The following is a 27,572-nucleotide window of genomic DNA, read 5'->3' as shown; positions in this document are numbered from 1 at the left end:
TTGCGGAGTTCTGGTGTATATGTGTATTCTCATGCTGCCCACTTATTGATCACAGGCTGCTTGTTGTAAAGCTGTCCACTAATGATACAATCTTCATTGTACAATCTTACCAAATCTAAGTAGTAGAACTGAGTGAATATAGCTAGGATGGATACTCATATTACATAGAAGTGGTAACATTGTACAATCCAGATTTCCACGGCACGGTGCACAATTGATCAGGGTTAGGAGAGAGGGGATGAGTCGGAAGACAGTGCCTTCTGCCTGCACTCGGCCAAGCCTACCTGTTAGGTCAATCTCTAACCAATGCCTTAAGGTAGATTGTGGGTCACTGCACATGCTAGTTTCTTGGCAACCTAAAACCATCTAGTGTGTGTACAAGGCTTTAGCCCATAGAGCAGTGGTTCCCAACCTTTTCCGGCCCGGGGAACACTTTCTGACCATATTTTTCTCCGGGGAACGGCGGGGGGCCCGCGGGTGTTTGCGCGACCTAGTGGACAGTGCCGTGTGTAGCAGGCAATGGGGGGGCTGGGGTGCGGCTGCATAGCTAGCATAGTTGCCCCAGTATAGGTAGTTTAGTTGCCCCAGTATGGTTAGTATAGTTACCCCAGTATAGCTAGTATAGTCCCAGTATGGATAGGTAGTGCCCCAGTATAGGTAGGTAGTGCCCGGTATAGGTAGGTAGTGCCCGGTATAGCTACTTTAGTGCCCAGATAGCTAGTATGCTGCCCAGATAGCTAGTATGGTGCCCAGTATAGCTAGTATAGTGCCCAGCATAGCTAGCATAGTGCCCAGTATAGGTAGGTAGTGCCCCAGTATAGCTAGTATAGTTGCCCCCAGTGTAGCTAGTTTAGTTGCCCCCAGTGTAGCTAGTTTAGTTGCCCCCAGTATAGCTAGTTTAATTGCCCCCAGTATAGCTAGTTTAATTGCCCCCAGTATAGCTAGTTTAATTGCCCCCAGTATAGCTAGTTTAACTGCCCCCAGTATAGCTAGTTTAGTTGCCCCCAGTGTAGCTAGTTTAGTTTTCCCCAGTGTAGCTAGTTTAGTTGCCCCCAGTATAGCTAGTTTAATTGCCCCCAGTATAGCTAGTTTAATTGCCCCCAGTATAGCTAGTTTAATTGCCCCCAGTATAGCTAGTTTAGTTGCCCCCAGTATAACTAGTTTAGTTGCCCCCAGTATAGATGCCCAGGAGGGGGGAAGCAGCGCTAGAAGGAGGGGCAGTGGAGGCAGCGGTGGGGAGGGGAGAAATATCCCCCCCCCTCCCTCACCTGGGACCCCTCCTTCTGCCTCTCTCCCCCTCCATTTATCGGTGGCAAGTGCGGGGCGGCTCGGCGGCGGGGAGACATGCGCAGACTTACCACTTCTGCGTTCCAAGCGCCGGCAGCGTCATGTCGTCAGATCTCCGCCTTCAATGCCGCCCACTGTGCTTCCTGATTAGCGGAAGCACAGTGGGCGGCATTGAAGGCGGAGATCTGACGACATGACGCTGCCGGCGCTTGGAACGCGGAAGTGGTGAGTAATTCTCCGCGTGCCTCCCCGCCGCCGACCCCGCACTTGCCACCCATAAATGGAGGGGGAGAGAGGCAGAAGGAGGGGTCCCAGGTGAGGGAGGGGGGGATATTTCCCCCCTCCCCACCGCTGCCTCCACTGCCCCTCCTTCTAGCGCTGCTTCCCCCCTCCTGCGTTCTACATACAGTAGGAACGCACGGCACACCAGGCAACATGCCGCGGCACACTAGTGTGCCGCGGCACAGCGGTTGGGAAACGCTGCCATAGAGAACATAAAAAGAGACAGACACCGAGAGCCCAATGTAGTGTAGTAAGTACTGGTATGAAATGTAAAACGTGAGTTTAAGTATAGATATACTCACAAACTAGGGTTACCACTTAGGCAACCACTGTCAATGCAGGTGGGGGGATTAGAGCTGACCCCACTGAGGATTAAGAAGTCGCCCTCCGTAGATAGGGAAAAAAGGGGTAACACCCCTCCACCAAGGGTGAACTAACACAATCTGCAGTCGAACAGAGGTGCCCATAGAATAAAAATCGCTAAAGTAGTTAATAATAGAGGGGGGCAGTGGTGAACTTACCTCCTCCAAGTGGACACAAGATAGTTGGATTGTACAACGATATAGTTTATTTACATACTCTGAGTTTCAATGCAACACATTTTGCAGGCGTGACCCGCTTCATCAGGCAGTATAGACAGGAGCATATAGCAAATGCAGGTCTAGTTCAAACCAAGCGCCTCTGTCACATTCTATTGGCGCCTCTGTTCAACTGCACATAGAGAACATGACTTTCTGTACAGGCTTCCAGCCAAACAATAAAATAAAGCTTGGGGAGTGGGGACACAATAATATTAAATAATACAAAAAGTTTTGTGGAAATTTGACAGCAGTTTCAGGGCAGAGAATCGTACGATTACAAAAACCTCGTTTTGCAAGGATCATTTGACTTTATTATTTATTTCCATACAATTTTATTTATTACAAAGTGAAAATTTACTGGTATTTTTTTTATAACAGGAATGTGTAACAGTGCATACTTCACACAGCAGTAAAATTGTATAAAGTTGAGGTATGAGACTAGGTTCACACCCACACCAGAATCGGACAGTTTCTGCAATAGAGAACAATGGGCAAATCAACAGATCCAACCAGTCACATGTTCCTTTAGTACATGTCTGTTCTGTCTGTTGCGGTAACAGAACACCAAGTCCTTTCCTGCACCATTATTACAGATATTGCCCAGAACAGAGACATGTCATAGATAGCAATGCTATGTATGATGTCTGTTACAGCAGACACTACGACCACATGGATAGACAGAGAATCAGACATCAGATTCCATGTGACCGTCCATCTTAGAACTGAAGGTGAACCTAGCCTTAGTGGAAGATCACATTACATACAGTATTTGGGCTTAACACAGTGCAATAGAATACAAATAAAGTGTTTTTCAATCATTAAACAAATATTAAGTTATTGTTTACAAGTTAGAGCATATATATTATTTCATTTATATTTAATTTTTGACTTATTTAATACAAATACATAGAAAAGTTATTAAAAACAAAACAACCCCCCCTCCCCCCAAAAAAAAAATCAAACGTGCTTTAATTGCTAAACATCTATGCTAAAGACACCATTCCTTCTGTACGCCACATACTATAATCAGACTAACACTCTGGACCTGACACATACCAAGTGCAACCCTTAACATGTAATTATTCTCAGTGCTTTAAGTCTTATTACATGTACTGTAGATGCAACATTTTAGGCATTTTGCCACCACTGTATTTGTTCATTAGTGTTACATTAAAGAGGAACTCCAGTGAAAATAACATAATGAACAAAAGTTCTTAATTTTTACAATGATTATGTATAATTGATTTAGCCAGTGTTTGGCCATTGTAAAATCTTTCCTCTCCCTGATTTACATTCCTTCATTTATCATATGGTGATATTTTTACTGCTGGCAGGTGATGTCAGTTGAAGTAGCTGCTGCTTGCTTTTTGATAGTTGGAAACAGTTGGTATTTCCCACAATGCAACAAGGCTCCCACCGTGTGATGTCAGCACCATGGTCCTGACATCACACTGTGGGAGGGGTTTCACCACAATATCAGCCATACAGAACCCCCTGATGATCCGTTTGAGAAAAGGAAAAGATTTCTTATGGGAAAGGGGGTATCAGCTACTAATTGGAATGAAGTTCAATCCTTGGTCACGGTTTCTCTTTAACTTGAGCCTGTTTCACTCCACCATGAACACTCCCACATAACTTTTCTACTATATAACATAGGCCTCAATTCACAGAGCTTTATCAAACATTTTATCAAACGTTTGATAATTTTCCTCATGGGTAAAATCTAATTTTGAATTCACTAAGGTGTTATAGATTTATCGAATGTTTTATCGATGAAATGATCAATAAATCTATAACACCTTAGTGAATTTAAAATTAGATTTTACCCATGAGGAAAATTATCAAACGTTTGATAAAGTGTTTGATAAAGCTCCGTGAATTGAGGCCACAGTGTTTATCTACTCTGCTTGCATTGATATATAGGTGTTGAGGAATTTGGATACTATTCCCATCGCAGTAACTCATACACATAGCTATATATTTTTTTGTATTTATTGTTCTTTGATTATTCGGAGGGGAGCTGTTTGTAATGATCTTTTCATCCATTTTAAATGTTTTAACCGTGTATTGCAAACTATCCATACATTTATTTGTTATTGACTTTGTGTGTGTTTATACTATGCACATTGTAGTGCATTTCAGGCACGGTTCCCACTCGCGATAGATCCATTCAGCAACCAAACGGGGTACATTACCACAGCAAGTGGGAACCGACCCTTAATGTTAAATTATAATTGCACAGCAACCTGCTGCAATGGTCCCACAATGGGTCATTCACATTGTTGAGGTGGGTCAGGTTCTATCGTAAAAACACAAGCCAAGTTGCACACTATAAGACAATGTGCACATAACGCTGGGTTACAAATGAATGGCGATGAAGTACCGTGCGTTGTGAAGGGCACATTGATGGAAGACGCCAAAAGAGATAATATCAAAGAGCAGACTGGCAGTGATTGGAAGAGTCTAGTGACAGACTGGTAGTGTTCAGTAGAATGTAGTGGTTGGCAGGTAGTAAGTGACATAATCTATAGGTCACACACAGGGGCGTAACTAGAAATCACTGGGCCCCCCTGCGAATATTTGGATGGGGCCCCCCCCATAGGTGCCAAATAATCGTAATGGGGCAGCGTTTCACTGTAAATTAATTGTAAAGTGGGCAGCATTTTACCAGACAATCGTAATGTGGGCCAGAAAATCGTAATGTGGGCAGAGTTCACCAGAAAATCGTAATGTGGGCCTTTAGAAAATCATAATGTGGGCAGAGTTCACCAGAAAATCGTAATGTGGGCACCAGTCACCAGAAAATAGTAACGTGAGCAGCAGTCACCAGAAAATTGTAACGTGGGCAGCATTTACCAGACAATCGTAATGTGGGCAGCGTTCACCAGAATATCGTAATGTGGGACAGAAAATCGTAATGTGGGCAGAGTTCACCAGAAAATTGTAACATGGACAGCATTCACCAGACAATCGTAACTTGGGCAGTGTTCACCAGAAAATCGTAATGTGGGCCAGAAAATCGTAATGTGGGCAGCGTTCACCAGAAAATCGTAACGTGGACAGCATTCACCAGACAATCGTAACGTGGGCAGTGTTCACCAGAAAATCGTAATGTGGGCCAGAAAATCGCAATGTGGGCAGCAGTCACCAGAAAATCGCCATGTGGGCAGCAGTCACCAGAAAATTGCAATGTGGGCATCAGTCACCAGAAAATCCTAATGTGGGCAGCAGTCACTAGAATATCGTAATGTGGGCAGCAGTCACCAGAAAATCCTAATGTGGGCAGCAGTCAGTCACCAGAATGTCGTAATGTGGGCAGCAGACACCAGAAAATCCTAATGTGGGCAGCAGTCACCAGAAAATCGCAATGTGGGCAGCAGTCACCAGAAAATCGCAATGTGGGCAGCAGTCACCAGAAAATCGCAATGTGGGCAGCAGTCACCAGAAAATCGCAATGTGGGCAGCAGTCACCAGAAAATCCTAATGTGGGCAGCATACACCAGAAAATCGTAATGTGGGCAGCAGACACCAGAAAATCGCAATGTGGGCAGCAGACACCTGAAAATCGCAATGTGGGCAGCAGACACCTGAAAATCGCAATGTGGGCAGCAGACACCTGAAAATCGTAATGTGGGCAGCAGACACCTGAAAATCGTAATGTGGGCAGCAGACACCTGAAAATCGTAATGTGGGCAGCAGACACCAGAAAATCGTAATGAGGGCAGCAGACACCAGAAAATCGTAATGTGGGCAGCAGACACCTGAAAATCGCAATGTGGGCAGCAGACACCTGAAAATTGCAATGTGGGCAGCAGACACCTGAAAATCGTAATGTGGGCAGCAGACACCTGAAAATCGTAATGTGGGCAGCAGACACCTGAAAATCGTAATGAGGGCAGCAGACACCTGAAAATCGTAATGTGGGCAGCAGACACCTGAAAATCGTAATGTGGGCAGCAGACACCAGAAAATCGTAATGAGGGCAGCAGACACCAGAAAATCGTAATGTGGGCAGCAGACACCTGAAAATCACAATGTGGGCAGCAGACACCTGAAAATCGCAATGTGGGCAGCAGACACCTGAAAATCGTAATGTGGGCAGCAGACACCTGAAAATCGTAATGTGGGCAGCAGACACCAGAAAATCGTAATGAGGGCAGCAGACACCTGAAAATCGTAATGTGGGCAGCAGACACCTGAAAATCGTAATATGCCCCCCACCCCCCCCTGGGGCCCGCTCGGAGTTTTGTGGGTGCTGGAGGGGTGGCAGCATGAGGGGAAAGCCTTGCCCACAGTCGGCGGGGAGAGGGGTAGTTCCCCCCTCTCCCTCACCTCGGGGCTCTCCCCTCTGTGCTCCCCTCCAGCTCGTAAGTGTCTGTGGGGCTGTGGTGGGCAGCGAGCGGCGGGCAGATACATACCTGCTTCCGTGCGTTCCATTGGAGACTTCTCCCTCTAGCGGCTGACGTCACTTCCGGAAGTGACGTCAGCCGCTAGAGGGAGAAGTCTCCGATGGAACGCACGGAAGCAGGTATGTATCTGCCCGCCGCTCGCTGCCCACCACAGCCCCACAGACACTTACGAGCTGGAGGGGAGCACAGAGGGGAGAGCCCCGAGGTGAGGGAGAGGGGGGAACTACCCCTCTCCCCGCCGACTGTGGGCAAGGCTTTCCCCTCATGCTGCCACCCCTCCAGCACCCACAAAACGGCCCCAAGCGGGCCCCAGGGGGGGGCCGGGCCCCCCCGCGGGCGCAGGGGCTGCAGGGCCTATTCCTACGCCCCTGGTCACACAGCAGGAGCGATAAACAGAACAGAGTACCCTCTGGCTACGAAGGGGTTCTCCAGGCACAGCCCAATACAAATGGCAGTGACTGTGAGTGATACAGTATATCTGTGAACTGAATTTCAGGTTTGATTAGTACTCTAGGACTTCCATTGCCCAGGAAGTAGAAGAAATGCTAGCAGGAACAGGCATCCAGAGAGCACTCTTCAGAGTTAATGTATGTAAAAAGGTCACAGATATTTCAGTAGGTGCCACTTGTAGTTGATGTAACAGTATGAGTCATGCAGTGACATGTATGACAGCAAGGCTTTGCATGTATACTGATTACTGGTAGAGGAAGTGTTTGTACACAGAAAGCAACCAAGGATTTTTCAAATCACTTCAGGTGTGTAATACCAATATTGCATTGTTTGGAAATGTGGAGTCATTTTAGCAAGTTTAAATTATATGTACACGCCTGAGTAAACAATTTGTTCTAGTTATACAGATGGATTAAAATAAAACAGATTTTGCAGATGAATGGAGGATGCTGAAATGTGGATGGTTTGGTAGCATAGTAGCAGGATGGTCTTGGAGTAGCTGTACACTATTTACACACATGAATCTGACTATTAAGAAAGACCTACGGTACTTTTAAAATATTTTTGTTGCGATTAATTTTTTCACCGAATTTAACTTCTCATCTATGAAAAATATTGAATACAATATAACAAACTTTAGATTAAATGAGACTTGATTGCTCTTCAGAGATGCGACTTGTGGTTTGTAGGTGTGCTGGCAGCATGTTGCCAAGATTCTCAGAACAATCTCAACTACAATGTGATCTGTTTTAGCAAATTGGGCTGAGTTGGTGCAAGCAGGCTGCACTTTATTGTTATCAGGGGCGTAGCAATAGGGGGTGCAGAGGTAGCGACCGCATCGGGGCCCTTGGGCCAGAGGGGCCCCGAAGGGCCCTCCCTAAACTACAGTATTAGCTCTCTGTTGGTCCTGTGCTTATAATTATCACTTCTATAGATACTTTGAACAGTGGTAATCATTAACAAGCTGTTCCCCATCCCCTTCTTGCACCTCTGACACTATAGTTGCCATTGGCAGGTTTTGGTGCGCCGTATCATTTGTTATGCATAGAGTGCTTGGGGGGCCCCATTGTAAAACTTGCATCGGGGCCCACAGCTCCTTAGCTACGCCACTGATTGTTATTTATCTACTGGTGTCAAGGCCCTGTTGATCAAGATATCTAGGAGACCACATGGGGGCTGATGAACTTTGCTACAACTGGCCACCAGGTCACGGCCACTTGGTTTACTCCCACCAATGACAGACTGGATGAATCTTGCAGTGTGGAGAGTGAATAACTAGGATAATTGGGACTGACTTTGGACTGGATTGGCAGGGATCAAGATACTAGACCATAGACTAGACTGGCAGGGCCCAGGATGACAGATTGCAAACCCAGCTGGCAGGGACCAAGCCAGACAGGCAGACTGAATAGACTATGGTTTAGTCAGGGATTAAATAATCCAGGCTATCACAGTGGTTCTGTGGTCACCTCCCTCCTTTCCCCCACAAGTTTCACTTAAGTTCGGAAGTGCCATACAGGGGCTTACAAGAAACTTGTCCTGCTGATGAGCAGAGGGATGAAATCTCTGCCATCCCAGATGATGCCTAGGACCAGAGCGGCATGAGGACATAAGAGGGACCAGAGGAAGGGGCTGCTGCTAGATCCCAGTGACCATAAAACATGGGAATTTAGCATCTATCTTATGGAAAATTCAAGCCACAAGCATGTTTTTGGAAAACAACACTGGCATAAGGGCCTGTCTCATCCCATCTTAACCGCTTGCAGATGGTTGATTGAAAACCTGTTTTGATGCTGTTATTCCTGCCAGGGTGTAGATTTCACCTCACCGTTCTCACCACTCCCGCCGATCTCACCACTGTCTCCCTGCCACAGCTCACTCGCCCTGACGTCTCTCTGACATGGCAGAGCTCTGTAAGTCGGTCAGGAGCAGCTTTCATCATCTCCTGACCCTGTCATCATTGTGAGCGAATCCCATTGGATTACACCGATCACTCGGTCAGGAGCCAATGAAAGCTGCTCCTGACCGACTTACAGAGCTCTGCTATCATAGAGACAGCAGAGTGGGTAGCCTGAGGTGACGAATATGCGGTGTGGACAGCGGTAGCAGCATTTCAGTATAACAATTTGTTGGAAGGAGCTGGTTTCTGGTACCCGCGGTCTCTGGTTCTTAAGGGGGCAGAGAATGCTGGTACTGAAGGGGTTAAAGGATGTTGAATAGGTCAAAATATGCATATGGCAATTGTTATGATTTTGAGAAATCATGGTTTTAGTTATGTGAAAATGTGACAACCCCCTGTAATTGTATTACTGACTGGGGAAAATCTGGGGCAATTCAGTATTATTCTGAATTCACTTATCCTTTAAATTCTGTATGAAATTTGTATTAAGCTGTCCTATATACAGCTAAAATAGAATTACAATAATGCCTCTCTATATTCAATATAAGACCTATGGCTCATAAAGTATATGCAGCTTTGCTGTAGCTCGCGAGGCAGCACAGAGCAACAAATTATCATCAACATAGGGATCCTGACAAATGGGGTTAATTGCAAATACAATACAGCGTTCTAGACCAGCAAAGCGACGGATGCTATCAAGAACAATATAGTTTTCCAGGTTGTCATCTGCACGTGCAAATGGCTTCACTCTTGTCCTCAGTTTCTTGGTTTGCCGTTTAACTTCTTCTTCCAGAAAGGGAGCATACATTTTCACGTCATATTCCGTGTTGCACAAAATGGCGATATCTCCTTGCGAGTAACCGTTAGAAAGGTATTTCTTACAGGTCTGTGCAATGTACTGGACTATTCTATGCATTTCAAAGTTGTAACGGGAGTCACAGTGACCCCGCACTCCATGGCAACATTCACTCTTTTCCATCACCTCTTTCAGAAAAGGTGAGCAGACTTTTAAAGCGATTTCCCTCATTAAGTCATGCATGTAAGTGTAGATTTTTTCTGGGCTTCTAACTACTTTGGTCAAAGTATGCTTATTTTGTTGGTCCCATGGTGGGAGGCCAGTATTCCTTCTATGGCATGCCTGGAAATAGTCTAGAAAAATATAGAAGCAGCCTTTCCCGCCAACAATGTCTTCTGCCTTCTTAAACCAGTTGCCATCCTCACACTGAAAGTTCTGCGCCTCATCAGCTACAATGTGTTCAACATGTGGAAAATCCTTCTTCTGAAATGTGCATCGAGTCACAGCTTGACAGATTTTTTTCTTCCTGAAAAACAAAAGCATAATGAGGAAAACACTGCTCAGGATTTATCTTCTCTGAATTTATCTAAATAGAATAAGGGCTTATTTGTAGAGGAAGTGGTACCAATGGAGTCCGAGGACCTTCCAAAGGAGACAAAAAACGAAACAGGGACACCAAGAGCCCCTGATAGTGTAGCAAGTTGAGGGTATGGGACACTTAACAACAGTATGTGCAGAATACTCACAAGAATAGGTTGCAAGACCAGCAACCACAGTGTAACGGCTGGTGAGGAAAGCCCGTCCTCACTCGGGTTCTTTAGTCTTCGTCAATGTAGGTTACTCTCCAGGAAAACAAAAAGGGGTGTAAGGGTTCCAAGGAACCAACATACACAGCCAACACCCCGAGCAGAGGGGGTTGGTGTGTGATATTACTGGGAGGGAGGAGGCGCCCCAAGATGTGATGTCTGGAATGGATAATGTAAGCTGGATAAAACATACATACAGTGGTTTGCAAAAGTATTTGGCCCCGTTGAAGTTTTCCGCATTTTGTCATATTATTGCCACAAACATGAATCAATTTTGTTAGAATTCCATGTGAAAGACCAACACAAAGTGGTGTACACGTGAGAAGTGGAATGAAAATCATACATGATTCCAAACATTAAAAAAAAAAAAAAAAATAACTGCAAAGTGGGGTGTGCGCGAGTCAATACTTTGTCGAACCACCTTTTGCTGCAATTACAGCTGTCAGTCTTTTAGGGCAGCGTTTCCCAACCGCTGTGCCGCGGCACACTAGTGTGCCGCGGCATGTTGCCTGGTGTGCCGTGCGTTCCTACTGTATGTAGAACGCAGGAGGGGGAAAGGAGCGCTAGAAGGAGGGGCAGTGGAGGCAGCGGTGGGGAGGGGGGAAATATCCCCCCCCTCCCTCACCTGGGACCCCTCCTTCTGCCTCTCTCCCCCTCCATTTATGGGTGGCAAGTGCGGGGTCGGCGGCGGGGAGGCACGCGGAGAATTACTCACCACTTCCGCGTTCCAAGCGCCGGCAGCGTCATGTCGTCAGATCTCCGCCTTCAATGCCGCCCACTGTGCTTCCGCTAATCAGGAAGCACAGTGGGCGGCATTGAAGGCGGAGATCTGACGACATGACGCTGCCGGCGCTTGGAACGCAGAAGTGGTAAGTCTGCGCATGTCTCCCCGCCGCCGAGCCGCCCCGCACTTGCCACCGATAAATGGAGGGGGAGAGAGGCAGAAGGAGGGGTCCCAGGTGAGGGAGGGGGGGGGGGATATTTCCCCCCTCCCCACGCTGCCTCCACTGCCCCTCCTTCTAGCGCTTCTTTTCCCCCCTCCTGGGCATCTATACTGGGGGCAACTGTACTAGCTATACTGGGGGCAACTAAACTAGCTATACTGGGGGCAATTAAACTAGCTATACTGGGGGCAATTAAACTAGCTATACTGGGGGCAATTAAACTAGCTATACTGGGGGCAACTAAACTAGCTACACTGGGGGCAACTAAACTAGCTACACTGGGGGCAACTAAACTAGCTATACTGGGGGCAATTAAACTAGCTATACTAGGGGCAATTAAACTAGCTATACTGGGGCAACTAAACTAGCTACACTGGGGGCAACTAAACTAGCTACACTGGGGGCAACTATACTAGCTATACTGGGGCACTACCTACCTATACTGGGCACTATGCTAGCTATGCTGGGCACTATACTAGCTATACTGGGCACCATACTAGCTATCTGGGCACTATACTAGCTATCTGGGCACTATAGTAGCTATACCGGGCACTACCTTCCTATACTGGGGCACTACCTATCCATACTGGGACTATACTAGCTATACTGGGGTAACTATACTAACCATACTGGAGCAACTAAACTCCCTATACTGGGGCAACTATGCTAGCTATGCAGCCGCACCCCAGCCCCCCCCCATAGCCTGCTACACACGGCACTGTCCACTAGGTCGCGCAAACACCCGCGCGCCCCCCGCCGTTCCCCGGAGAAAAATATGGTCAGAAAGTGTTCCCCGGGCTGGAAAAGGTTGGGAACCACTGTTTTAGGGTATGTCTCTACCAGCTTTGCACATCTAGAGACTGAAATCCTTGCCCATTCTTCATTGCAAAACAGCTCCAGCTCAGTCAGATTAGATGGACAGTGTTTGTGAACAGCAGTTTTCAGATCTTGCCACAGATTCTCGATTGCATTTAGTTCTGGACTTTGACTGGGCCATTCTAACACCTGGATATGTTTTGTTTTAAACCATTCCATTGTTGCCCTGGCTTTATGTTTAGGGTCATTATCCTGCTGGAAGGTGAACCTCTGCCCCAGTCTCAAGTCTTTTGAAGACTCCAAGAGGTTTTTTTCCAAGTTTGCCCTGTATTTGGCTCCTTCCATCTTCCCATCAACTCTGACCAGCTTCCCTGTCCCTGCTGAACAGAAGCACTCCCAGAGCATGATGCTGCCACCATCATATTTGACAGTGAGGATGGTGTGTTCAGAGGGATGTGCAGTGTTAGTTTTTCGCCACACATAGCATTTTGCATTTTGGCCAAAAAGTTCAATTTTGGTCTCATCTGACCAGAGCATCTTCTTCCACATGTTTGCTGTGTCCCCCACATGGCTTGTGGCAAACTGCAAACGGGACCTCTTATGCTTTTCTGTTAACAATGGCTTTCTTCTTGCCACTCTTCCATTTCTGAATGATCGTTTGAACAGTGCTTCGTGGGATGTTCAAGGCTTTGAAAATCTTTTTGTAGCCTAAGCCTGCTTTAAATTTCTCAATAACTTTATTCTTGACCGGTCTGGTGTGTTCTTTGGACTTCATGGTGTTGTTGCTCCCAATATTCTCTTAGACAACCTCTGAGGACGTCACAGAGCAGCTGTATTTGTACTGACATTAGATTACACACAGGTGCACTCTATTTAGTCATTAGCACTCATCAGGCAATGTCTATGGGCAGGCCCATTTCTAGGGCTGTGCGGCCCGTGCGGCTGCCCTGAGCGCTGAGGGAGGAGGGGGCGCCATGATGGAGGGGGAGCCGCAGCTGTGGTGAGGAAGCCAGGTCTGTATGTGCTGGCACATGTCCCTAGCAGTTCTTTTTAGGAGGTGCCTACTCGACTGCCGTCCGCCGGTATTTGCATTTTTTCTTTGTGCTGTTTTTTTTACCAACCCCCTGGTGTATGGGACAAGTTGGGGTTAGTGGCCACGGGCGCAAGGAGAAGGGGGGGGGGGAATGTGTCGGTGATGTACTGAGTACGTGTCCCCTATCCATCGGCGAATCTCGCTGCTCTCCCCGCGCTGCCTGGGAGTCACCTTGGTAACTCGATGCTAAGCGGCAAGTGGTGCCGTTTAGTGTTCAGTTAACATGGTGACTGTCACTGTTCCAGGCAGTGCGAGGAGAGCAGTGCAAGATTCGCCGCTGGCCTAGGGGACACGTGAGCAGTGTTCTCTCTCCCTCCCTGTTTCCCTCTAGTGCCGGCTTTTATTCTTCCCGTCAGTACGCGACCCCAGCAGGAAGCAGCGAGGGAGGGAGAGAGGTGAAGTGCTGCTGCTGCCGGGTCCGGGGGACCAGAGGTGCTTATAACAGGGGGAACAGGCAGACGTACATAAAGGATAGAGGTGACACAAGGGGTTGGGGGAACACAGGCGTCCAAGGATGACCGAGGTGACACACAGGTGTGCAAACATGTGACCAAGGTGACACACAGGGGAACATAGGAGGAACAAGGGGGTCAAAGGTGATGCACAAGCACACAGGAGAACATAAACGGCACAAGGGGGACAGAGGTGACACACAGGAAATGAACAGGCACACAAGGGGGACAGAGGTGACACACAGGGAAGAACAGGCACACAAGGGGGGCAGAGGTCAGGTGACACATAGGGAAGAACAGGCACGTAAGGGGGACAGAGGTGACACACAGGCAGGGACAGGTGGCACAAGGGGGCACACAAAGGTGACAGATGACACACACGGGGAACACAGGCACACAAGGGGGACAGAGGTGACACACAGGGAAGAACAGGCACACAAGGGTGGCAGAGGTGACACACAGGCGGGGACAGGTGGCACAAGGGGGGCACACAAAGGTGACCGAGGTGACACACACAGGGAACACAGGCAGCACAAGGGAGACAGAGGTGATTCATGGGGGAACAGGGGCACAAGAGGGACAGAGGTGACACATAGGGGGAACAGACATACAAGGGGGACAGAGATGACACACGGGGAACAAAGGCAGCACAAGAAGGACATGGGTGACACAAAGAGAAACACAGGTGGCATGAGGGGGACAGAGTGACACAAAGGGGAAACACAGGTCACAAGGGGGACAGAGGTGACACACAAGGGAAACAGAGGCGGCACACAGAGGTAACAGACGTGGCACAAGCGAAACAAACTTGACATGGGGACAAAAGAGGCTCACTGTTTGTATTTTGGGGATTATGTTGCCACATTATGTGTATTTGGGGGATACACTGCCGGATTGTGTGTATTTTGAGGGATACACTGCTGCACTATGTGTGTTTTGGGGAATACACTGCTGGATTGTATTTTAGGGGATATGCTGCTACACTATGTGTAGAAGAAGTATCTTCTAGGGAAATGCTGCCAAATTATTTGTATTTTGGGGAACTGCTTAGCGCCAGGAGAATCTACTGTTTTTAACTATAGTCCATATAGGGCTTGATTCACTATGCGGTGCTAACCTACTTAGCACGTCTAAAGTCTTTAGGCACGCTAACCAGGGTGCTAAGTAGGTTAGCACCAGTTTTCTCAATCAGATCGCAGGCTAAGTACCGCGCGCAAAGTTTTGCGCCGACAAAGTCCTATGCACTCGCTAAGTCCCATAGGCTTTAATGGGCACTTTGCGCGGAGCACCCTGCGCTCTGTGCAGTGCGCGCGTAAAGTTTTGCGCGCATAACTTAGTTAACTTAGCAAATTAGCGCGCGAAAAGCTCGTTTAGACGTGTTAAGGGGGTTTTCACAGGCGTGCTAACAGTTAGCACCACTTTGTGAATCAAGCCCATGGAGTGCTGGGACTCACTCCTATCTCTTAGACATCTCCCATCAAATTGCGCCAATAGTGTGTGCGTGCGTGCATGTGTGTGGGGGGGGGCGCGCAATTTTTACACCCTCGCCCTGGGTGCATTTTGGCCTAGAAACTGCCCTGTCTATGGGCAACTAACTTCACTCAGACCAAAGGGGGCCGAATAATTATGCACACCCCACTTTGCAGTTATTTATTTGTAAAAAATGTTTGGAATCATGTATGATTTTCGTTCCACTTCTCACGTGTACATCACTTTGTATTGGTCTTTCACGTGGAATTCCAATAACATTGATTCATGTTTGTGGCGGTAATATGACAAAATGTGGAAAACTTCAAGAGGGCTGAATACTTTTGCAAACCACTGTAAATAGGCTTACCTCTAAAAGAAGGGGGTAGCCCAAAAAAGTAAAACAATTTTTAATAGAAACCAGACACTTCAATGATAACGCGTTTCGCGAATCGCAGTCCGCTTTCTCAGATCAAATAACTAAAGTGTCTGAAACAATAAAAAAACATTAGCACTCCTCAGTATGCAAAATAGACAAACATTAAAAATAACTTTTTAACACATAAAATATTTTATGTGCTAAGTTATTTTTTATGTTTGTTTATTTTTCATACTGAGGAGTTCCTATAAGGAATCCACCTTTGTCTGTTGTTGATTCGCCGAGACCCGGGCGGAATTCACCGCTTCCGGGTCTCGGCGCTTGTTCCCCGCTGATGCCGCTGTTCCTACTGCACAAACTACACAGTCTGATAGGTGGAGGGCGCATTCCCAGTACACACTCTGCAAAGGTAAACAATAGCTAGCTGACTCCGGTTAGCTGACAGATCGGTGTCAGCTGGCATTACAGTTGACACCAAGGTAGGGCTTTGCTGTGTGATTGGATGTGCACTGTGTGTCCGGCCACTGATTGGATGATGAGTTATATTTAAACTTGCAGAGTGCACCCAATCATCGCCCATGATAAGCATAGCTTTGGCTAGTTGCTGGGCGCACACTCAATTGTTAATGATACGCCGGATATTGACCTTGGCTTGTATTTGACTACTCTTGTCTGTTGCGATTAACCTCGGCTTGATTCCTGGAAATCCTTGTCTGCTGCCTGAGCCGACCTTGCCTGTTATTGGACACCCCTTGCTTGCCGTCTGGACCGACCTCTGCTAGTTACTGGATATCCTTGCCTGCTGCCTGGACCGACCCTTGCCTGTTTACTGGATACTCATTGCTTGCTGCCTGGACCGACTCTTGCCTGTTTACTGGATACTTCTTGCATGCTACCTGGACTGGATGATAAGTATACTCATCCCTATCAGAACGTGAACAACTTTGCATGCAGTTTCATATGTACTATATCACATACTGTCTGGATCATCCATTGCTGGTTGAATAATCTTGCATAAACTGCGTCATACCTGGATTACCTATTGCCTGAAATCTTCCATGTGGACTTGCTTGATTCCTCCTCTGATATCTGGAAATTTGCATTTGTCATCTCTGCGACTACTGACAAACGACGCTGATTGCCTCATCCCTCTGGACCAAGGTAATAACCCTGTGTGATACTGCTGAACTGTTGAACTATGTTACTAGCCTCATTAGGGTTCTGACAGGTTCTTCCTCTCTACTTCAGTCTGTATGCTCTGCACATGATTGGGGCATAGAGACTGATTGGGGACATAACCTGTCAAGCCCTACAGTTCCAATGTTTTTTATTGTTTCAGACATTTTTGTTATTTGATCTGAGGAAGCAGACTGCGATCCGCAAGATGCGTTATCATTCAAGTGTCTGGTTTCTATTAAAAATATTATTACTTTTTTGGGCTACCCCCTTCTTTTAGAGGTAAGCCTATTTATGTATGTTTTATCCAGCGTACATTATCCATTCCACACATCTTGGGGCGCCTCCTCCCTCCCAGTAATAAGGGCTTATTTGCACTGGAAGTTGTGTCCGTTACCAATTTGGTCGTGGCTCCTGTTCTGCTGCATAGCCACAGCCCGAATTGCTAAGCCGTGCCATGCATGGCTATAGGGATTCAGCTGTGTGCCATCTGGATGGCAAGCCATATTACAGATAGACAGCATTTCCCTGAGCAACTTGCATGTGTGTTGCCCACTGACACTGACATTATACAGCCCTATCTGTTGCAGCTGGACCTTGGTAATTGTTATTACTGTGCCAGCCAGGCCCTGCCTAACTATCTATACTGGGACACTTACCTATGCCTACCTAACTACTGGGGCACCTACTTACCTATACGGGGACACCTACCTACCTACCTATACTAGGGGACCTACCTATGCCTACCTACCTATACTGGGACTCCTACCTATGCCTAGCTAAGTACTGGGACACCTACCTATGCCTACCTACCTATACTGAGTCTCCTACCTATGTCTAGCTAACTACTGAGGCACCTACCTATGCCTACCTACCTATACTGGGACTCCTACCTATGCCTACCTACATACAAGAAGATAATAGGGTCGTTGCTTCATTGTGGACAGACCAAATTTGATCAGCTGGACAGTCACTGTTGTTCTATCATTGAGCTACCACAGCCCGGCGACCATATGGGCCTGAAAACCGGCACGGCCTACACTCTGGCCATGTTGCGCATCAGTCCAGCACGGCCGTCACTACGCAAACAGCTGTTTGCAGTGCGTTACACAGTGAGTTTGGTGTGTCAGTGTGAAGCAGTACTCTAATTACACTCCCTGATTGATGTATACACATGCAAGATGTTTGAAAGCACTGTAGGCCTGCAATTTAGCATTCAATGTGATTTCTGCCCTTAAAACGCTGCTTTGTGTCAAATCCAGATTTTTCCCCGGGACTTTGGGCATGTATCCCACTCCGCCATGCCCCCCTCCAGGTGTTAGACCCCTTGAAACATGTTTTCCATCACTTTTGTGGCCAGCATGATTTTTTCTCTTTTTCAAAGTTCACCTCCCCATTGAAGTCTATTGCGGTTCGCGAACGTTCACGCGAACCGAACCTTCCGTGAAGATTCGCAAACCGAAAATCGGAGGTTCGCGACATCACTAGACACTGTGTTGTAAAGAAGTAAAATATTATACTGCTAGCTGACTTAAAGGGGAACTTCAGCCTAAACAAACATACTGTCATCAAGGTACATTAGTTATGTTAATTAGAATAGATAGGTAATATAATCTCGTACCCACCCTGTTTTAAAAGAACAGGCAAATGTTTGTGATTCATGGGGGCTGCCATCTTTGTCATGGGGGCATCCATCTTTTTGGTTGAAAGGAGGTGACAAGGAGACAAAGTTCCAACTGTCCTGTGTCCTGATTACCCCTCCCAGCTGCACACGCTAGGATTCAAATGTCAAATTCAAAGTGTAAAAAAAAAAAATTGCACCAAAACAGCAGAACGAGAACAACAAAATCAGAAATCCCATCATGCTTTGCACAGCATCAGGGGAAAAAAACCCGGGCAGTTTTCTTCTGTGCAGCTAAAAATGAGGCTTGTATAAGAGAAACAAAGTTCTGATGCTGTGAAACTGTTAAAGAAACACCAAGCCTTTTCAGTGCTGCTGAGTCGATTTTTAGTCCGGAGGTTCACTTTAACCCTGTTTAAAAACGGGCTCTAGGTCTTTCACTGCTGCCTGCCGCGCACACACCACCCGCAGTGCACACATGCGCACCCGCCCGCCGTGCATGCGCGCGCCCGCCGTGCATTCCCGCCCGCTCGGCCGCCTTTTGGCCCGTTCTGCTCCCTGTCCCAATGGCTGCGTCGGTGCAGGACATGAGCAGTAGCGCAAAATCACTGACACAGGGATAGGACGCAGGGACACAGGGGCTTTATATATAGAGATAACTGAAAATATTTTGTTAGCATTACCACACTAAATGAAGGGTTGGTGTATTTATGTGGAAAATTTTATTTTAATTGCAACACCTTCAGAACGTACACAATTTTTATTTTTCATGAATGCATCTGTAAGTGTTAATATCTACTTGCACTATAAGCTGCACTGTTGCGAAGAGCATAGAGTGCTCGAGGTCCTTTAAATCTAGACCAGTACACAGTTTGTTTGTTCTCCCCATGTTTGCGTGTTTCCTATGGGCATGATAGTTTTCTGCCACATTTCAAAAACATACTCAAAGTTAATTTGTTCACCAAAATAGCTATAAAAATGTGAACACAAGCACAATTACTGTCACCAGTAGTGATGACCCGAACGGTTCGCCGGCGAACTTCCGGGGTTCGCGATTGCGGAGAACAGCAAACTTTTCCGGAAGTTTGATTCGCCCCCATAGTGCATCATGAGGGTCAACTTTGACCATCTACATCACAGTCAGCAGGCACATTGTAGCCAATCAGACTACACTCCCTCCTGGAGCCCCCCCCCCCCCCCCTTATAAAAGGCAGCCAGCGTCAGGCATTGGACTCACTCATGTGCCTGCAGTAATTAGAGAAGGGAGAGCTGCTGCTGCTGCAGCAGAGACCTATAGGGAAAGCTTAGTTAGACTCTTGTAGGCTTGTTAGCTTGCTCCTTGCTGATTCTTATAGCTAAAAAAGCACCCCTCAACTGCTCTTTTGAGAGCTAATCTCGTTCTTGTTTGTTGTTGTGATCTATTTTTTTGTGTGTGTGTGTCCCACAGACACTTGCATAGACAGCCTTGGTAATTTCTACTGTGCCACTGCCAGGCCCAACACATTCAGTGACTACCTGTGTGTGTGACAGGCAGCTGCACATTTGTAATCCCAATCACTGCACCTCACCTGTTCACTGTTCAGTGCACCTTCCTACCTATACCTACATGAGCGCACGCATTGTTAATACCACCAGTCATTGCACCTGTTCACGGTCCCTGTGTGTGTGTGTGTGTCAGGCAGCTGCACATTTGTAATCTTGTAATCCCTATCACTGCACCTGTTTACTGACACTGTTCAGTGCACCTACCTACCTATACCTACGTGAGTGCACGCATTGTTAATTCCACCAGTCATTGCACCTGTTCACGATCCCTGTGTGTGTGTGTGACAGGCAGCTGCACATTTGTAATTCCAATCACTGCAGTGCATACCTGTAACCTGTTCAGTGCACCTACGTGAGCGCAAGCAGTGTAATATACCACCAGTCATTGCACCTGTTCACGGTACCTGTGTGTGACAGCTGCACATTTGTAATTCCAATCACTGCACCTGTTCACTGTTCAGTGCACCTACCTACCTACCTACTTGAGCGCAAGCAGTGTAATATACCACCAGTCATTGCACCTGTTCCCGGTACCTGTGTGTGATAGCTTCACATTTGTAATTCCAATCACTGCACCTGTTCACTGTTCAGTGCACCTACTTACCTATACCTACGTGAGCGCATGCATTGTTAATACCACCAGTCATTGCACCTGTTCACGGTACCTGTCACACACAGGTACCGTGAACAGGTGCAATGACTGGTTGTATTAACAATGCGTGCGCTCACGTAAGTACCTGTGTGTGACAGCTGCACATTTGTAATACCAATCCCTGCATACCTGTTCACTGCACCTGTGTGACCGCATGCTGTTTAGTATACCAGTCCGTGCATACCTGTTAACTGCACCTGTGTGACAGCTGCACATTGTATTGTAATACCAATCCCTGCATACCTGTTCACTGCACCTGTGTGACTGCACGCTGTTTGGTATACACATCCGTGCATACCTGTTAACTGCACCTGTGTGACAGCTGCACATTGTATTGTAATACCAGTCACTTTCTACCTTTCACTGCACCTTTGTGACTGCACATTTTATTAGTCAAGTAAGTGCATACCTTTCACTTCATCCCCCCCCCGATATGTACAAAACGACAGGCAGAGGCAGAGCCAGAGGCAGGCCACCCGGCAGGTCTGTTCGAGGCCGTGCTGACGTGATTTCGTGCAGCCCTGGCCCAAAGTACAGTGCTCAGAAGAAGGCACGTCCCATCAACTCCCAAGATTGTCAGGACGTGGTTGACTATTTAACACACAACACCTCATCTTCCGCATCCACCAGTGCTACTCCAAGTACCACATCTGCTACATTTGACATTTCGCAGGAGTTATTTGGTGGGGAAATCACTGATGCACAGCCAATATTGTTACAACAAGATGAAGGCACTAAGCAAGTTACACCACCTCATATGTCTGAGTTAGGCGACACTATGGACGTAAGGTGTCAGGAGGAGGATGATGAAGTACCTGCTGTTGGTGCAGTTTATGAGGTGTCTGAGGCAAGCAAAACTGGGAAGGATGATTATGATGATTATGATGATACGGATGCCACGTGGGATCCTAAGAGACATGATGACCAGGGGGACAGTTCAGAGGGGCAGTCAGAGAGGAGTAGGAGGAGACGAGTTCCTGAAAGAAGCAGGGGGAGCTCGTCATCAGAAACAGTTGGTGGCAGTGTCCGGCGCAATGTATCGCCACCTATGGAAAGCCAGCCAACATGCCCTTCAATGTCAGCTGCTGAGGCCACCATAGTGCCCAAACCCCAAAGTGGCTCAGCGGTGTGGAAATTTTTTAGTGTGTATGCCAAAGATCAGAGCAATGCCATCTGTACTATCTGCCACCAAAAATTGAGCCGTGGAAAGGCCAACACCCACGTAGGGCCAACTGCCTTACGAAGGCACCTGCAGAAAAGGCACAAACTGCAATGGGAAGACCTCCTGAGGAAAAGCAGCAAACAAAAGCAAAGCAACCCTCCTTCTCCTCCTTCCATCAGGTGCATCATCTTCAGCCGCTTTCTCCCTTGCACCTTCACAATCACAGCCTCCCTCCTCCACTCCGCCTCTCACCTTGAGCGGTTCCTGCTCCTCTGCCCACAGCAGCAGCCAGGTGTCCGTGAGGGAAATCTTTAAACGGAAGAAGCCAATGTCTGCCAGTCACCCCCTTGCCCGGCGTCTGACAGCTAGCTTGGCGGAACTGTTAGCACAACAGCTGTTACCATACCAGCTGGTGGACTCTGAGGCCTTCTGAAAATTTGTGGCCATTGGGACACTGCAGTGGAAGATACCAGGCCGCAATTATTTCTCCAAAAAGGCGATACCCAAACTGTACCATGAAGTTGAGAAGCAAGTGGTGTCATCTCTGGCACACAGCATTGGGTCAAGAGTCCATCTGACCATGGATACCTGGTTTGCCAAGCATGGTCAGGGCAGGTACATTACTTACACAGCCCATTGGGTCAACCTGGTGACCGCTGGCAAGCAGGGAGTACATGGCTGTGCAACGGACCTAGTGACACCTCCATGGCTTGCAAGCAGGCCTGCTGCCACGTCCTCTCCTCCTGCTACATCCTCTTCGCTGATGTCCTCCACCTCCTTGGCTGAGTAGCAGTTCAACTCTACTGGTGCTGCGATCTGCTCTCCAGCTACACAGACCCAGCTCCCCAGGGCCTATGCTGCATGCCAGGTATGACTGTGTCACGCCATCTTAGACATGTCTTGCCTCAAAGCAGAGAGTCACACTGGAGCAGCTCTCCTGGCTGCTCTGAATAAACAGGTGGATCAGTGGCTGACCCCGCACCAACTGGAGATCGGCAACGTGGTGTGTGACAATTTGAATTTGGGAAAGTTGACACATGTACCCTGCATGGCACATGTGCTGAATCTTGTAATTCAGAGATTTGTGTCTAAGTACCCTGGCTTACAGGACTTCCTAAAGCAGTCCAGGAAGGTGTGTGGGCATTTCAGGTGGTCTTACACGGCCATGGCACGCTTTGCCGATATTCAGCAGAGAAACAACTTGCCGGTGAGACGCTTGATTTGCGATAGCCCGACTCGCTGGAATTCGACCCTCCTGATGCTGGACCGCCTGCTACAACAGGAGAAAGACGTCAAACAGTATCTGTACAACTACAGTCAAAGGACGCAGTCTGGGGAGATGGGGATGTTCTGGCCAAAGTACTGGACACTGATGCGAAATGCCTGCAGGCTCATGCGACCGTTTGAGGAGGTGACAAACCTGGTGAGTCGCAGTGAAGGCGCCATCAGCGACTTGATCCCGTATGCCTTCTTCATGGAGCGTGCCATGCGTAGAGTGGTGGATCAAGCTGTGGAGGAGCGTGAACAGGAGGAAGAGTTGTGGGATCAATTCTCAGCAGAAGCAGATGATTCCTCAACACCTGCGGCAGCACAGAGGGGGAGGAGGAGGAGGAGGAAGAGTAGTGTGGGGAAGAGGAGTCAGATGATGAGGAAGGTATTGTTTTGGAGGAGGAGGAGGAGGCGGAAGAACAACCGCAGTAGGTGTCGCAGGGGGTTAGTGCTGCTCAACTTTCCCGTGGTATTGTTTGTGGCTGGGGGGAGGAGGAGAACTTAGCTGACATCACTGAGGAAGAGCAAAAGGAGATGGATAGTACATCTGCATCCAACTTTGTGCAGATGGCGTCTTTCATGCTGTCTAGCCTGTTGAGGGACCCCCGTATACAAAAAACTCAAGGGGAATGAGCTGTACTGGGTGGCCACGCTACAAAACCCTCGGTATAGGCACAAAGTGGCGGAGATGTTTCCAAATCGCCAGAAGGCAGAAAGGTTGCAGCACTTGCAGAACAAGCTGGCAACTATGCTTTACAATGCATTTAATGGTGATGTCACAGCACAACGGAATAAAGGTACCACTGCCAGTAATCCTTCTCCTATGTCCACGCAGGCAAGGACAGGACACTCCAGCGATCTCATGGTGATGTCGGACATGCGGACATTCTTTAGTCCAATGCCTCGCCTTAGCGCTTTCGGATCCACCCTCCACCAACGCCTCGACCGGCAGGTAGCCGACTACCTGGCCTTAAGTCTGGATGTAGACACTGTGAGCAGCGATGAACTATTGGACTACTGGGTGCGCAGGCTTGACCTGTGGCCAGAGCTGTCACTATTTGCCATACAATTTCTGTCTTGCCCTGCCTCAAGCGTCCTGTCAGAATCAGAATCGTTTATTTCGCCAAGCATGATTGGTCATGCCCGGAATTATTTTTGGCACATACATATAGCTCGGGAGAAGACATATAAAAGGGACATATAATAGAGAGATAGATCGATGTCAGCAGAAGCAGTCAATTGCATTACATTACAATATCTAACATTCCAGTCCATTAATTGACCCCAAGATGACCTTCGGTTAATCTAGTGGGCTGGATGGTTCGGTCGACTGTTCGGCCGTGGCCCGGCTTGTTTCACCATTCGTTAGGGCTTGCACCGATGGGAGTATGTGGAGGGAGTTTAAGTAGCTGACCGCTGATGGGAAAAAAGAGTTCCTGTGTCTAACAGTCTTTGTGGGGATGGCTCGAAGTCTCCGGCCTAGCGGAAGCAAGCTGAAGTATCAGTGGCCTGGGTGTGAGGGGTCATTTGCGATCCTCAGTGCCCTGGATTTCAGTCTTTTGTTGTACAGTAGTGCAAGTGAGGGGAGGGGGCACCCAATGATCCTCTCCGCCGACCTAATGACCCTCTGTAGTTTGAACTTGTCACTGGCGGTGGCTCCAGCGTACCAGACCAGGATGGAAGAGCAGAGGATCGACTCAGTGGTGGCGGAGTAGAAGCTGGTCAGAATTTCCCGGGTCATGCCGACCTTCCTTAGCTGTCGAAGGAAGTAGAGTCTTTGCTGGGCTTTCCGTTGGATGGCAGTGATATTGGGCTTCCAACTTAGATCACTGGAGATAGTAGTGCCCAGAAGACGGGCACAGGGCACTCTAGCTACCTCAGTGCCATCAATATAGATTGGGGGAGGGGTGGGGGCCGACCTCCTGAAGTCAATGATTAGCTCGACAGTTTTAGCAGTGTTAAGCACCAGCCTGTTGTCCTTGCACCAGTTGCAGATTCTCTCCACCTGCTGACAGTACTGTAGAAAGTGAAGTCCGCACGATGTCGGTAGAATCAATATGGCTTTATTCAATCGTTACACATGACAAGCTAAAAGCCAGCACCACATGCTGACATGTTTCGGGCGTTGCACGCCCTTAATCATAGCATAGGCGCACATGAGAAAGGGTGACTCCTATATAGAGTAAGGTTACACCCGATACCACATGTTCAATAGACCCCACCCACAAAGAAAGGTGCATATAAAACAGTGGGGGGAGAAAAGGACACACAGAAATTCCCCACACTGAAATAATCTATTACATAAAAGCATTGTAAAAGGCATAAAAATGTAAATGCATGCGATTAGGCACCATATAACATTAGGCAGCATGAATTAAATCCTCTTCATAAATTTCAAGAGATTCAAGATATGAACTTATATAATCGTGTGTGAACAAAAGACAAGGGTGATCATTTGATCCACTCTAAGTGACTGTGTTGAGGTCCCATCTTGCATTAAGTCCTCTCGGTGAGCGTGTCCCTAATTGGAAGATCCAGTAGGCCTCCCTGGTAAGGAGACGTTTATAAACGTCCCCCCCTCTCACAGGCCTTAGGACACGCTCAATACCCTGAAATGAGAAAGAGGACATGTCACCTGAATGAACTGATCTAAAGTGCTTTGCTACATTGGACACCTCTAGGGTCAACCAGCCAGCCCCCCTGTAGTGTTCAGCTATACGTTGTCTGAGGTGCCTGGTAGTGCACCCCACATATTGGGTGTGGCATAAGGAACACGAGATAAGGTAAATTGTATACCTCGTGTCACAATTCATGTATTGTTTGATGGGAAAGGTTTTACCATTGGAAAAAGAAACGATAGAACGGGTGGGTTTGTGGACACTACAATAGTGGCACGTGGAGAAATTGCAACTATATGAGCCAGGGGTGGTCAGCCAACACGGTCGTTGTGTGCTGGAAGGGAGAAGGCTAGGTGACAGGATGCTCCCAAGTGTGGGAGCCCTTCTACTAGCAAATCTAACTCCTTGCTTGATGATCTGATTAAGCGTTTCGTCCGCCTGCAGCACAGGAAGAGATTTCCTCACAATCTGCGTGATTTGTTTATATTCCTGGCTATAGGTAGTCACAAAAGTCATGTCTTTGTTGGATCGTGACTGCGTTCGGCGGGAGCCAGGAGTCAATAATTCCTCCCTGGTTCTCATCAAGGCCCGCCTCCTACCCCTCTCTATCATCCACCTGGGGTAGCCACGCTCCCCAAGACGAGAACCCACAGTGTCCAGCTCCACGCCGAGGGCCGAGCCATCAGAACAGTTACGGCGTGCCCGGATCGACTCACCCACGGGAACAGCACGGATGGTATGGGGCGGATGGCAGCTGTTGGCCCTCAGGGTGGAGTTGCCACTACACGGCTTGCGGTATGTGCCTGAAACCACAGAGGCAGAAGAGGGGTCCCCCCTCAGTGTGAGGTCAAGATAGTTGACCTCAGAGGAGGTCCACTGGGAAGTGAACACCAGATTCAGAGAATTCCCATTAAGAAACTCCACAAATTGCAGTGCCTCGTCGTGCGTGCCGTCCCAGACGACCAGCAGGTCGTCTATATATCTGCCATACCACACAATGTGACTCGAATAAATATTGGAGTCACTAAACATGTGGAGCTCCTCCCACCAGCCCATATATAAATTGGCCAGTGAGGGAGAAAATTTTGCTCCCATTGAAGCTCCACAGCGTTGTACATAAAAATCAGATTCGAAAAGAAAATAATTGTGGGTAAGCAGATATTGGACGGCACGCCCGACGAAGAACTGGAGGTCCGCGGAGAAAGCAGAGTATCTCGCCATATGATAATCTAATGCGTCCAGAGCGAGAGCATGGGGAATGCAAGAGTATAGTGACTTAACATCAATGGCTATCCAACTGTAGTGGTCATGCCATTGAAAGTGCAGTAGACTACTAAGCACATGCTTAGTGTCTCGTATGTAGCCGGGAAGACGTCGCACTAGGGGTTGTAGGTGTTCATCTACCCAATTGCCCAGGCGTTCCCCCAGAGAGCCAATCCCAGCCACAATTGGCCTGCCCTCTGGGGGAAACCCCTGTTTGTGAATCTTGGGCAGGTGATGAAACACCGGAACAACAGGCGAAGAAACGGCGAGATACTCTGCTAGTCGCTTGGAGATTACTCCCAAACTTTCGCCCAAAGACAAGAGCGAAAGCAGCTGTCTGCTGTACTCCGCCGTAGGGTCACATCTCAAAGGAGAATAGGTGGCCAAATCCCGGAGCTGCCTCAGTGCCTCCATACGATAAACCTCTGTATCCAGGACGACCACTGCTCCTCCCTTATCCGCATTCCTGATAACAATGCGTATATTGTCTTTAAGGGAGGAGAGGGCCTGCTTTTCAGCCGGAGGGAGGTTGCTGCGGAGGCCTGGGGCCTTAGCAGAAGCTAGTTCAAGTAGTTCTCTCTCTATGACCTCCTGGAAAGCATCA

At 47.9% G+C, this 27,572-nt stretch overlaps 1 protein-coding gene across 3 annotated transcripts in view; it reads right to left on the bottom strand.

Annotated features, from left to right (window-relative positions):
* Positions 1 to 8,967: 8,967 nt before the first annotated feature.
* The window catches only part of LOC137546357 (schlafen family member 9-like), a 55,108-nt gene continuing 36,503 nt past the window's right edge, over positions 8,968 to 27,572 (bottom strand). For all 3 annotated transcript variants that reach the window (XM_068268703.1, XM_068268704.1, XM_068268705.1), the window contains one exon: positions 8,968 to 10,231. In XM_068268703.1, the coding sequence (XP_068124804.1) occupies positions 9,460 to 10,231 (772 nt within the window). In that variant the 3' untranslated portion in view covers positions 8,968 to 9,459. The remainder of the gene's footprint in view (positions 10,232 to 27,572) is intronic.

Source organism: Hyperolius riggenbachi, chromosome 2, assembly GCF_040937935.1.
Source record: "Hyperolius riggenbachi isolate aHypRig1 chromosome 2, aHypRig1.pri, whole genome shotgun sequence".
Classification (NCBI taxonomy): Eukaryota; Metazoa; Chordata; class Amphibia; order Anura; family Hyperoliidae; genus Hyperolius; species Hyperolius riggenbachi.
This window is presented reverse-complemented; position numbering and strand designations above follow the sequence as displayed.